General features: G+C 34.5%; 1 protein-coding gene across 1 annotated transcript in view; it reads left to right on the top strand.

The window, feature by feature from the left end:
* Positions 1-13,281, top strand: part of LOC123718624 (chondroadherin-like) — a 45,493-nt gene extending 32,212 nt beyond the window's left edge. The window contains exon 2 of the mRNA XM_045675290.1: positions 11,338-13,281. Within this exon, the coding sequence (XP_045531246.1) occupies positions 11,338-13,048 (1,711 nt within the window). The 3' untranslated portion in view covers positions 13,049-13,281. The remainder of the gene's footprint in view (positions 1-11,337) is intronic.
* The last annotated feature ends 219 nt before the right edge of the window (positions 13,282-13,500 follow it).

Genomic DNA, 13,500 nt, shown 5'->3' with positions numbered 1-13,500 from the left:
ATAACAATATATACACAATGGAGAACATATATATTAGTATTACTATGCTAACAGGTCTAGTCACACGTATGATCATTCCCAAGAGATCTCATTAACTCAATTGGCTTGCTCACTTTTGGTAATTTTTTACCAAAACAATAAAATGAATAAATTTAACTTGAAAATTGTAAACTTTCAACGTGCTTATACTAAATAAGTCGTCTAATACTTTGATAAAGCTCCGACACATTCCTTTTCATCCTAATAAAATCAAAAGTTGTTGTAATTAGCTTTTTAATACTTCCAGCCATAATAATATCCCTCTTACGAGAGCCTGGAACCGAGGAATTAACCTGGTTTTTCCTTTATTACAGTTTTTGTTCCGACGGCGAGAATAGATTTTGTTTTTTACAAAAAGGGACCGTTTTTTATAGATGTTCCATATAAAAATGGAGCGTTTTAAAAATTCCCAGAATATTGCTATCGTTTGGTCCGCGTAAATTTCCAGCTTAGTTTGAAATTAATATTTTTTACATACAAAAATCAATTGAAGTTCTATGACCTACACGACACCTCATTATCATGAATATTTATCAACGGCAATATGAATAATACAACATGAGTGTGCATTCCCTGTATATGCAGTCGCTACTAATGTCACATGGACAGTTTGACGAGCTGTTTCCTTACAGCTAATTGCTGCGTCGTAGTTCTTGACTGACGGATTTAGGCCTACGATCGTGAAGTGCACTGTCTTCTATGGGGCATAGATAGTGCGTATTCTCGAAGGACAAATGTTCCAGTAAATTCTATATTAGATGATAAAGGCCCGTTTAAAACTAGTGAATCAGCGTGCAGCGATGCGTACAATAGACAAGGCAGAATTGAATAAATTTAGTTTTAAAAGATTAACAGATAACATTAATGATTATCATTTTTCAATTAAATTACTATAATTTAAAACTTGAATTTAGGAATGTATTACCGATGTCGTTTAGTCAATAGCTTTTCTTTGGTAATATTCTTGATTTTAAAACAATATAAAACGAAATGCCGACGATTATAATTATCACCTTGAACGTAGGAATCTCTTAAATATGCATAAACTAATGTCTTGGAAGACACGTTCTAATCTACGATATACTAGCGGAGGACAAAGAGACTTATATATATTTTTAAGCAACTGAGGCATGTAGCGTACCTACAAAATCTGTTTTCACTGCACTGGCAGAGTCTATCATGACTCACTGTAGCTCTTCATGGGGCGGTGCCCGAAAGAGGCAACTTGTAAAAGGTTTTGACACAAGACTTAAAAATCTTTGTCGAAGTTTACATTTACGATCTAACTAATTGCAACATCTTTATTAAACAATGCTTTACTAAATGAAGCTTAACCAAAATGATGAAATATTGTATCTCAACGATTCGTTGCCTATTGTATGTTTACAACTCTTAGAATGTAAGTACAAGATGTAATTGTTTTTGCGTCAAATTAAGTGATTTTTATTTTTTTTAATAATCTCCGTGGCGTAGTTGTTCTAAAATACGTAGGTCAAACAACTTGTCAGGTTTCCATACGTCCAACGATAGGCCAGGGCAAAAAGCATATCATGATTAACGACGCTTTTATGCGAAGCAATCTCGGATGGAACAAATTGTAATTTGTCTCGTCCCGTTTGTCCCGGGACGAGGGATCGGGACTCTCGTAAATGTGGGATTGTTCGGACTTGAGTTGTTGTATTATGTCTTTTATTCATTATTTTTCCTGCCATCATTACATAAGAGGCTTGAATGGGTTGGTTATTTATGTGATTTCCTCGGGTAAACCCGACTTCAAACCTAAAAGGTGGGTGTATTTTGTATCCTTGTAAACACAAGCAATATTGTATTTGGGTACAGAGGAGGCACATCGTTGTGATTTCAGTGTTTGGTCTGTTAGTCTTTTTTAAATTACTTGTTTCTGTGATGTAAACTAACTCTAAATCTCCTTCCTATCTCAAAAATGACTTCAAATTTTTGGGAGCCCATAACTTACGACTATAGCTTACGCTGTTTCAAAAAATATATCCTTGAAATCCCATCTCGTAACTCCTCCTTTCATGGCGGATCCTTTAAGGTCTCTTCAGTTAGGCTATGGAATTCACTTTCCGCCCCTATTCGCTTAGCTCCTTCCCTATCTTCCTTTAAATTTCTTCCGTACAAACATTACCTATCCACATCGTATCCCTAACTTTCTTACAAACTACTAACTGACGTCAGACTGATCTTAAATTATCGTGATTTATGTGCACTTTCTACTTTTTATTCATGTAGACTTAATTAGTTTAAGTTTCTTTATTTTTTTGTTCCTGTTCAATTTTGTCGCAGCAACTATGTGTAATATGTATTTTTGCAGTTCTTGCCTACCTTATCTAATTTAATACATTTTTTTTTCTTCATCTCACAGTGGTTGCAAAACATATCAAAAATCGTATGACTACAAATCGTTGCACTAGTTGAATGTAAGAGTAATTCCTGTGTAAAAAACACTTTCCATTATTTAAAAAAATAATGACACTGAGACTATGAAAGTTACAGGATAGCAAAATTCACGTAACTCGTATTCAAAGGTAACGCTTAATACAGTTTTTCAAAACATAACATGACACACAAAGCCTTTGCAGCATGACAGGCACAGAGGCGAACGTTGCGAGAGCATTTTCCGATATTCTTTTATTTCGACGCTCTTTGTGACCAACTGGTTGCACTGTACTAATTTGGTTACACTTGTCACGCTCTATAAAAATGGCTAGATTGCAGGCTGGGAAAATAACTTGGGGTCAAGGCTGGGGAACTCGAGTTGTTTTATGCTCTATTGAGATTTTTTTAAATAAAATTGGGGCAGTCATAGCAGAGCATGGACACCCATTTTTAGTAGGTTCAATGTCGGCCTTTGAGGTAGGAGTATACTCTTACTATGAACAGTTGGTCGTACCTCTTAGGGAATACCCCCACCGGGTGTCGATTCCACAGCTCGCATGTTCGCAAAAGAAAGTGTATGAAGTGTGAAGCGGACTGTCAAAGACTTTCAGGTTCCAGCCATCAAGGTGATGCTGATGAAATTGATGTATGGTGGATTGCAGATCACTTTACAGCGGCTTTTTTATTGGTTGATTTCAGGCAATTTCTATCAACATAAGCGCGAATACATATAAAGTTTCAACCACATTTACTTTACACCTACGAAATGCACCAAATGTCTTATAACTGAACGCACAGTACATCTAAGTGAATAAATCAACCGATCTTCCATCCAACGCGAATGCGGTAGTGCGTTATTTTGTTTCTTTGTGTATATGTTTTTAAATATGTATACATAAATTAATATATAGAGAGGGAGACTTCCGTACAACTGCACTAAATCGTTACAAATCAATTCTATTTAAAACTCATAATATGTAAATTAATGAGTTAGAATACTTTGAGAGACCGCCAAATAGTGGATGGGCCGTTTACGGGACGTTGGTTGGACTTTTAACTATGACTGTATTAACGTGTGGTGTTATATTTAATTACACATATTTACAATGAATCTTATCATCAGCCTAAGATGTAGCAATAACATCACACCAGTATAGAACTACCGCACAGTAGTCTGCCTTTGATTGATCGAGCTGCTATTATCGAGGGACGAAGCTATCAGGAAAGTATCAATATCCCTTCATCGGTCATCGTTTCTGTGCGAATCACCGATATGTACAATTTATCGCATCGCACTATCTATATAAAGTGTTCATTTAAGATGAACATTTATTTATTCATGATAAACTTTTCATGAATTATACGATTTTTTACTATTAGTAGTTAAGTAGTTTTATTATATTTTTTTAAACGATTTCGGAAATTGATGATAGAATGATGATTCGATTTATTGGTCGGTTGTGTCACCCAATAGGCACGATGTCAGTATAAAGAGCAAGAGATTGCCACATGGACATGTTTTAAATTGTAATATTTAAGTAAGTAGCTTAAGAACATTGTTAATACATTTAATTGTAACAGGAATCTATATTACTTGTTCAATGTATTGGATAGTTAATTCATTTGTTCGCGACTCACTCGTGTACGTCAGCGTTATACCTGCTTATTATAATATCAGCAAACGCGTAAATACAAAATTCCTCAGCCTGTGTATATTGCATTATATACTACGTGATGTGGAGATATTTATTTTTAACACTTTTGGCCGCAATTCTCATAACAGTTTTAATAACCCAATCGTCAAATATATGATAAATAAAATAAATTGTTTTAAATACTGCTAAAATATACAACCAATATAAAAAAAACACACAGAGAGAATATAGATAATGTAATATGGAAACACTTTAAATGTATGTCGAAAACTTATTATGTAAGTTAAAAATACATTATTAAAGAAATCGGGTCTGACTGATCTTGACATTATTAAGTTAAAGCATATGTTATGATGTTAATTCTTAATGGCAAGCATTACATTGGTCCAAATATCCACCCGACTCGAAGGACAGTGGACTATGAAATGTGTGATTAAATTTATATGTATTAAATATTACGAGTATCTGTATAGGACATGTAATTTATGTATGAGCAAGCTGCACTAGATAACTAAATATATGCAAGTGTGAGATGTAAGAACGTAACAACCCTACGGATCCCTAAGCCCTACAGACGTACCCTAACATAAGTACGGGATATCTGCACCAAAAGACCTAAGGTAACAGACGGAGCCCTATGGGTAAAATCATCGAGAGCCCGAGGTGGTGGGATTATTTCAAAGCTATTTGGCGGGTTCACGATGATTAAGGGCTTGAAGTAGTCTTCGCCACTTTGAGAGGAAGCGAAAATCTGGTTTATTTTTTTAAACACTATCTTCATCACTTCTATCACACAATCCCTTTAAGAAACATAACATTTCTATAGATTAATTTTAATAACTAGAAGCCCACAAATCTAATATAATTTAGAAAATATTCACGCAAAAAGGATACCAAAAAGTGTTGGAAATGGAAACTCTCGAAGACTGACAGCAAAACTTTTTTATTGGAATTTACAACAATTTGGAGTTTTCAACGATAATCGACATTTGTTGGGTTTTCTGTGAGGAAATGACGTTTTATTTGGCCATGAAATGATTTTTATGTACGTCGTTCATATACATGTAATTTCTTACAAAGTGTAGCCCGCATATAATAATTTATATTTAATGTACTTGATATTATATAAATATACAATAGTTGCCCTGGAGCGCCTCCGTAAGGCGGCTTTTCAACTTGACATTCAAGAATTCTAAAAGTAAAACTCCCTCCCAGATATATGCTTTCGCTTTTTTCTAATATTTTTTAAGTGTACGTACCGATAGACCATTATAAGAAAATTCAACATGTTAGTTAATTTCAATCATTTCACTATTTCTTAGAATAAATTCCTATTGAAAATGGCCGTTTTTATGACTTTACAATTAGGTATATACTATACTATACTACTGCGCATGAGAATAAACTTGAAATACTAAACTTGCGAATATACTAAAAGCCTTTTAAATGAAATTTTAACTCTTGCGGTTTCCATCGCTACGATTCGTAGCCAATGTCTACGGCGTAGAACGGCTAAAAATCACTTCAAACCACTCAATCACATTTCTATATTATGGGCGTAGAAAATAAAAATATGAGCACCAACGAGACTCCATAATATTGTAATTAACATAACATTTTGTATTGGTGAAGTACTAAATAAAAAAATAAAAAATTACATATAAATGAAAATATATACATTCACTTTTTCCTTCATGCGTTTCAGAGCTTAATGTCGCCGCAATTTAACTATTGTTCAAAATTATTTCTTATTAACTTTAAAAATTTGTGCAACAGTAACATTTTGTTCATTTGACAATTTTATATTCTATTTTAACGATTGCTGAGAACAGATCTCAAAACCAGGTCAGCTAGACTAGCAGTTCCTCTGCCGGCTCCATTTTAGAAATATGTAAAGTTGGTGAATTTTAATTTACAATACCTTATATGAAACCATTCTGATTTTTTCACCTTGACAAGGAATTCAAGCAGCTTTTATACCAAAAAAGGATATTTTAGTCAATGCAAACCTTACATCTCATAGATAGATAGAGAGAATAATAGAATTAATTAAAAAGCAAAGACCCCGTAGACTGACCTAACAAAGCGGTTGAAGTATGTTAGTTTCCTTAATAGAACATATAAGGCCAAATAATTAGTTTATTAACCAACCCTCAAGAAAGGGACATGTGTTTATTAATATGATGTGACGTAAAGTTTCACATCCCGTATTTGCTCAAGTTAAGGACCTAAAGTTAAATAAACTGTAGTAAAAACATGTGGCGGTGTTTGCACAATTTTGATGAAAATAAATTACGAGTCGCCGAAATGTTATTTTACAAAATTCGGTGCCAAATTGTACGACTGACAATTTATGATTTGCTTCAAGAATATATTTTTACGAGAAGTATTTGGGCCTTCCTGTTGAGCTAGGGACACAGTCTTCTGACATTGTATTATATTGTAATTATATAATTCATTTAAAAGCTTATGAGATTTAGATTCGTAGACATTGCTACAATAATCTTTTTTTGTAAGAGTATATTTTTGCCGATCAAGATAGAGAACGATAATATTCTTCATATACTAGAAGCAGAATTAAACAAAGCCATCGAATCACAGAAGACGGATAAAGCTTCCGGCCCTGATGGGATCATAAATGATATGCTTCTAGTCTGCAAAAAAGTGGTATCACCACTACTAAAATACATCTTTAATAATATACTGAGCACTGAACAAATCCATTATAGTAGATCACATCAACGATCATCCTCCTTCACAAAAAAAGTGACAAGAGTGACATGAACAATTACAGGCCGATAAGCTCATTAAGTCCAACATCCATAAAGTCTTTGCGAAAGTAATTCTGCGGCGAATAACTATAAATCTTGACGAACGTCAACCTATAGAGCAGGCTAGTTTCAGGGCGGGATACTCAACATTAGACCATATACTAAGACTAAGGTAAGACAAATATTCGAGAAATCCAAAGAATTCAATGTGCCGTTCGATTGTTGTTTTATCGACTACAACAAGGCATTCGACTCCGTAGAGCACGAAAATATCTGGCACTGCCTCAAAAATCAAGGAGACGACCCAAAGTACATAATAATAATAAAAAATATGTACACGAATAGTACCGCTAGAATAAAACTAGAAAAAGTAGGAAACGAAATCAATATAAACAGAGGTGTACGTTAAGGATCCCTATCACCTAAATTATTCACAGCTGTACTAGAAGAAGTCTTCACAGAATTAAAATGGGATGAGTACTAACTAAACATACTATATGCTACAAACAAAGAACACCCAAGAATTATGATTACAGACCTGGATAGGAAAAGTCGCTAGGTAGGGCTAACGATGAACACCTCCAAAACTAAAGCCATGACGAATTCATCAGACGATATTATTATTTTATTGTCTTTTGTTAACATAGCTTTTACACATTGATAGAAAACACTTCACCGTGACCACGCACGCACGTCGGAAAATTTAAACAATATGTAAAATAATTATAAGTGTATAATAATACATTGCTTCAATCCGGTAAAACGTGTTTTCTTTCGATATTATTATTGTAAATGGTCAACGATCAAACTAAACTGATGTTTCTTTATAATTTTATTGAAAATAATACTATTTTAATTTTATTTGCCGCTGTTAGCTGTCAATAAATAGATAAAACAAATCAACTACTCGTAATACTAACAATGGTTTAACAAAATATTGATTACAAACGGTTTAGTATTCATAGAGATTAAGCTCGCAAACCTAAAAAATTACATATACTCGTACTAGGCACCGTTCGAAATGCCCTCGAGAGTACTACAGATGCGCGTCCGCTGCACAGGGGTGATTGCGTTTGTAAATAAAGCGGGCAGAGGGCGGGTGAAATCATAAATTTTTGTAGCTTTAGGCCCGCTCTAAAAACCACTACATTCAGTTAATTTAAACAACCTAAGGTTCTATATGATTTAATTATTTATAACTGCCAATGAAACATGTTGAGGAGTTGAAGGTCACAGAAATGTACAAGAAAAAAAGAATTGAATTTTGAATAGTCTTAAGCGAACAATCTTAGATGTGGTATGATATGATATATGAATTGAAGAGTCGTAATAAGGACTTAAAATTAAAATAAAGAAAAAAATTTAAACCAACTTTAACTTAAGTAAGGCCGGTGGAAACGAGGTCTTTCCACAGAAAATACCGTAATATTATTATTATAGGCCACGATTGGCTGACAAACTGACTGTGGCTAAATTAGATTTCGTTGATTGCCTACAAACCAGATTAGGTAAGAGCAAATTAAACTGATGGTCCACAAAATACGATTAACGAAGATCTATTTAAGATTGACCGAAGTCCATCGACTCGATATTAAGTAGCCGCTCCGGTTTATGAACATAGTTAATCTTAGTTTCGCTGCTTGAAGGAAAAGTTAACTTTCCTTAATTGCAAAAGAGCGAGCTTAATTACGTGAGTTTTTAATTATTCTTATTACAATCCTTTTTAAGCAATGCTAACTAGACGACCATCGTCTTATGTACTTTTACTACTGTATAATAGCTGGGATGAGACAAACGACTAATGCCTGACGATGTTCTTTAGACTAATGCAGAGTTAGATGACGGATCTTAGAACTAATTTAACATTTATTTATATTTGGAAAAGAACAATTGTTAGCTTTCATCCTGAGAAAATATGTAATTGGGTTTAACTGATGGAATTAGCACTATTACTTTGAAAATGGCATCCCTACTGTGTGCCAAATGCTGACGTATATTCGTAATTACGTAAATTATTATTTTGTAACGAGAAGTAGGTACACTGTAGTAGGAAAGAGCGTGAACGAAAAACCAGGCATTAATTGGAAAAATGGGAACTCCCGGATGACTCATTTCAAGCGAGAATATAATTTTATTTGAATTTAATATGTTATTATGTAAATAAGCTTTTAATAATTAATTGCTAAGCCCTAGTGAGCTGAAGTGACATCACTTAACTAGGTCACGGAAGATAGGTATAACTTATAACCGATATTGGCTGTGAGTTTACACTTCTCAGCACGGAAATGTTTGTGCACAATTTAGCATACGACATAGCATTCAACTTGAATTATTTACAAATATGTTTATTGTTTAAATATAAATATTTTTTTAATATGATAAAAACAGATTATACTATAAAAGAAATTAGTTTCTTTTTGTAAAATTATTAAAGTTAGTAGTGAAATTTTGGTATTGTGGTTGAATATTAAAAATAATTATTATATTTATTAAAAATAAGCTAAAAAAGCACGTCTTAAATGTCAAAAAATATATTCTCATTCATAAATGAGTAAATTTGTTTATACCAGCTGCCATATGGTTGTTTCTAATAATTTTAACATTTTATATAAACCACAAGAAATAAAGTGGAACTAACAGTCCTTAATGCCAATTAATTCGACCATCAGAACCTCTCAGTCCGGCCCGGTTAGCCCGGTCGATTCTGGTCTTGTCCGATAATCGATATCAGGAAAGATTTGGTAACCGGCGAATGTTTCTTACTTACCTAAAAAACAATAGCATTAAATAAGGGAAAGTAAATTTACAGAAAAATAAATAATACACTTTGCGGACCGAGCCTCCTCCGAGTTATAGTCAGAAGTAGTCATCGAACATTTTATTTAAACTTCGAGACAATATTTTCCATCATTTTTTCTCCATACTATAAATTAATAAGATGACTTTTTAATACATGGAATATCCTTAATGAACCCTTATGATATAAAGTTGTAATTTTATATTTTCACAAAGACCCGTGAAATCCTTTCGTTAGCCGTTATTTTTCATGGAGTTTGGATTCGCCAACAAAGCGAGAGGCATATTTCAAGACTCTAATCTCGCCTCTTTTCGCGGGGTTTTAACTTTTTTGCGCATTAATTCTGGTTGATTTATTTTTCCCGGATTGTACAGTAATTGCCTATGTTAATAATATAAGTATTTAACTCTATCGACTCCATTTATTTATCCATCATTATATTTTTTCCATAGCGTGTGAGTTTAACAACTATTTTTATTTAAAAATAAATGCCCTATTGAGGTAACCACTAAAGTACCACAGGTTGCGTAATTATTCACGAAAGCCTTTGAGAGGTTCGCGCGTAAGGCTCATGTGGTAGTTGATATTACTGGCCTTAAAACATTCATTCAAAAGGCGTAACGAGTATACAACTATTTCAACATGGAAGGTGGAGAGCGGCATCTCGCGTTCTCTTTCATATTTATTAATTTCTTTTAGTATGAGTTAAATACGGTTGCGGTCGTTGCAGATATATTATGTTAAATAAAGCACTTTGTTTGAAGCTGGGTGTCAACTGGCTTTAATCGTTTAATACATGAGCTTAAAACTAACATAAAATTTGGGGTTGCGGTGCTGGATTAACAAAAACTAACTTGGCTTTTTTAGGGGTTCTTAAATTTAAGTGAAACTTCAATATAAGTATAAAAAATTGGACCTATTGGACATTATCGGAAACGAGAATGTGATATTGCAATTAATGAGTGTGGGAAAATGTAAAGGTTTCATTTTGGGCTCAAGTGTGCGATGATTATTAACATTTAGTTTACGCCTCTAATATATACTAGAATATATATATGTAACTTAACTTATATAAGGTTACATGCTGAGACATGGTTTTTATGACAGTTTGGTTTATTTATTCAAATCGACTTTTTAATATACTTATAACTATTGTTATTCTGTTAAACTTTAATGAAAATTGCCGCAACAGATTACATTTATTAGCGGCAACAAGAAAGAAATAATAATATAAAAAATAAAACTATTGACTTTCTGTTTGAAAGCGCTTCTGAAACTTGCTAATAAATTTACATATAGTTAAAGGAGTGGGACTAACCATGATATCACATACCTACATATATATTTTAAATATAAATTTGCTTTAAAATATTGTTTTTTAGAGATAAAAATAATATTATTAAGAAAATGTTAATAATATGTAGTAAAGTTTATACCTATGTAGGTATTTAATACCAAGTATAACCACGAGTACCAACGGAACATAATTATAATCTATTGTTATAGAAACAGTAAAAAATCTATTTTGTAACGCTGTTATAAAATAAGCTCTGAATTTACTTTGGGCTTTTTTTCTTAACAGTTATTTAACAAATTTTGCCTTAATTAAAAAGTGTAGAAATGAAATTTTAATTTAAAAGATGATTGATTTTACATATTGAATTATTTGTTCCAGGAGGATCTTGTTGCTGCTAGCATGTTACATAAGTTCATTGAAGAACTCAAGTGCCGGGACCAGTTGCCCGGCCGAATGTTTGTGCCAGACGGTCGTCGGCTCCGAAGCAACGAGCGAGCTGCTCGTCGCATGTACGCGGGGTGACCAGAACACAATTCCTGTCGATCAGCTAGACAGGACTGCCGACATCATCGTCATCGCTCCCCCGCCTACCCGTCCTAATTACCTCACTATTGGACCCATCTTCACTCAGCCCGCCCCTTTCGCTAACCTTCGAGAACTGCACATTGTCAATTCCAACGTACCTTCCATAGGTCAGTACTCTTTTTGGGGCCTTCAAAACTTAAGAGTACTAAACCTAACGCATAATAACCTTACAAGCATTGGCGCTGATAATTTCCGGGGACTCATAAACTTAACGGATTTATTCCTCGATCATAACAATATAGAACAGATGCCGAGTGAAACATTCAGACACCTCACAGCTCTCAAGACATTGACCTTGTCGCAAAATCAAATATCAGCATTAGTACCTCGGCTCTTTCGTATGCTGGCGAAATTATTTTATTTAAATCTGAGTGACAATCCTCTAGTCGATTTAAACCCAGAAGTTTTCAAAGACATTCAACATCTAAGATTTTTCATATGCCGGCGATGTTTATTGCGTAGAGTGAATACCCAAATATACCACCTCGTTCCACATCTCGAGGAGTTGGACTTAGGAGAGAATCAGTTCAAATATTTGACATCAGATGAATTCATCAGTCTCAAAAAGTTGAGGAAGTTGAAGTTGGATGGAAATCAATTGTCAGTGATCGTCGACAACATGTTTGGTAGGAATAGAGAGTTACGAGTTCTAACCCTGGCACGAAACCGTCTCGCACTCTTGGCGCCAGCGGCCCTAAACAACCTCACCAACCTGATGCATCTGGACATAAGCCACAATAAAATAGATAGGTTCCACCTACAAACATTCGCCCCAGCTGTCGATTCCCTGAAAACAATAAATGTTAGCGGCAACAATTTACCACTCAACGAAATAGCTCTTGTTCTGCAAATGCTTCCCGAAATTCAAAGCGTTGGCCTCGCTAATTTGTCCTTGCAAGAAGTCCCACCTAATTTTTTCATCTATAATGAACACTTGGTATCACTTGACGTATCCTGGAATAAATTAACAAAGTTTCCTTATAAACTCCTGACTAAGACAAAATTTTTGCAAACATTAGATATGTCTCGTAATAGATTACATACATTAAACGAAGAGGATCTTCAGAGACTCGAGGCGATAGCACACATTGACTTATCAAAAAACCATTGGCGTTGTGATCACTGCTCGGTGGGAACGATGTTGGCTTACATGACCACTACAGTGCTGAATTCCAGCATACGACATCTTACGTGCCATTCTCCTCTGAGACTTCATGGTGTAACCTTTGGTGAATTGGATTTTGATAAGCTAGAGCCTTGTATGGGAACCCATGAAGCCCAAATGAGCGTAATAGCGGGGTTGATGTTGCTTTGCGTCGCTGTGTTTGCAGCAATAGCAGCTGCCTTGTGTTGCACGCGCCGACGTACAGCTCATTACTATACAAACGAGGAAAAACGTAGAGAGCATGCTCACGAACACCCGGAAGAACTGCTCGGCCAAACCGACTTGGGCAGTGTCGCGACTATCCATGCTCCCTACCATTTCGTGACGAAGGGAAGTTAACAGCGTGCCCCCACACCGACAGTCCAGAGACGTGCCCTTCGCGTCTCATTTCAATCCCCTCCAGCTCGTTCTAGGCCACTCGAATCCGCTCCACTTCGCTACCTCCCAACGCATTTACAGCATATTTCAAGAGAAATTATGTGATACGATGAAGACGATTTGGTGTAAATCGATGGACAATTTTATCGCTTTGTTTTTGTCTTGTTTCATTGTGCTTCTTATTTAGTCGATAAGATAACGTATGACATTTTACTGATTAAAATTCTTAATTAATTTTATATTTTTTATTATAAGCGAAAAAAATTGGACTATTTTCATAAAGTATATTTTGAGTAAGTTCGTAACTCAGCGGATTAAATTTTCAATTTTAATATATGTCATTAATTTTTTTTTCAAAACAGAAATCTGAGACCCAGACCTAAAAATATTGTAGCGCCACTGATTTATTTATT

The sequence above is a fragment of the Pieris brassicae genome, chromosome Z (genome assembly GCF_905147105.1).
Source record: "Pieris brassicae chromosome Z, ilPieBrab1.1, whole genome shotgun sequence".
Taxonomy (NCBI): Eukaryota; Metazoa; Arthropoda; class Insecta; order Lepidoptera; family Pieridae; genus Pieris; species Pieris brassicae.
Note: the sequence above shows the minus strand (reverse complement) of the source record. Positions and strands in the feature narration are given on the sequence as shown.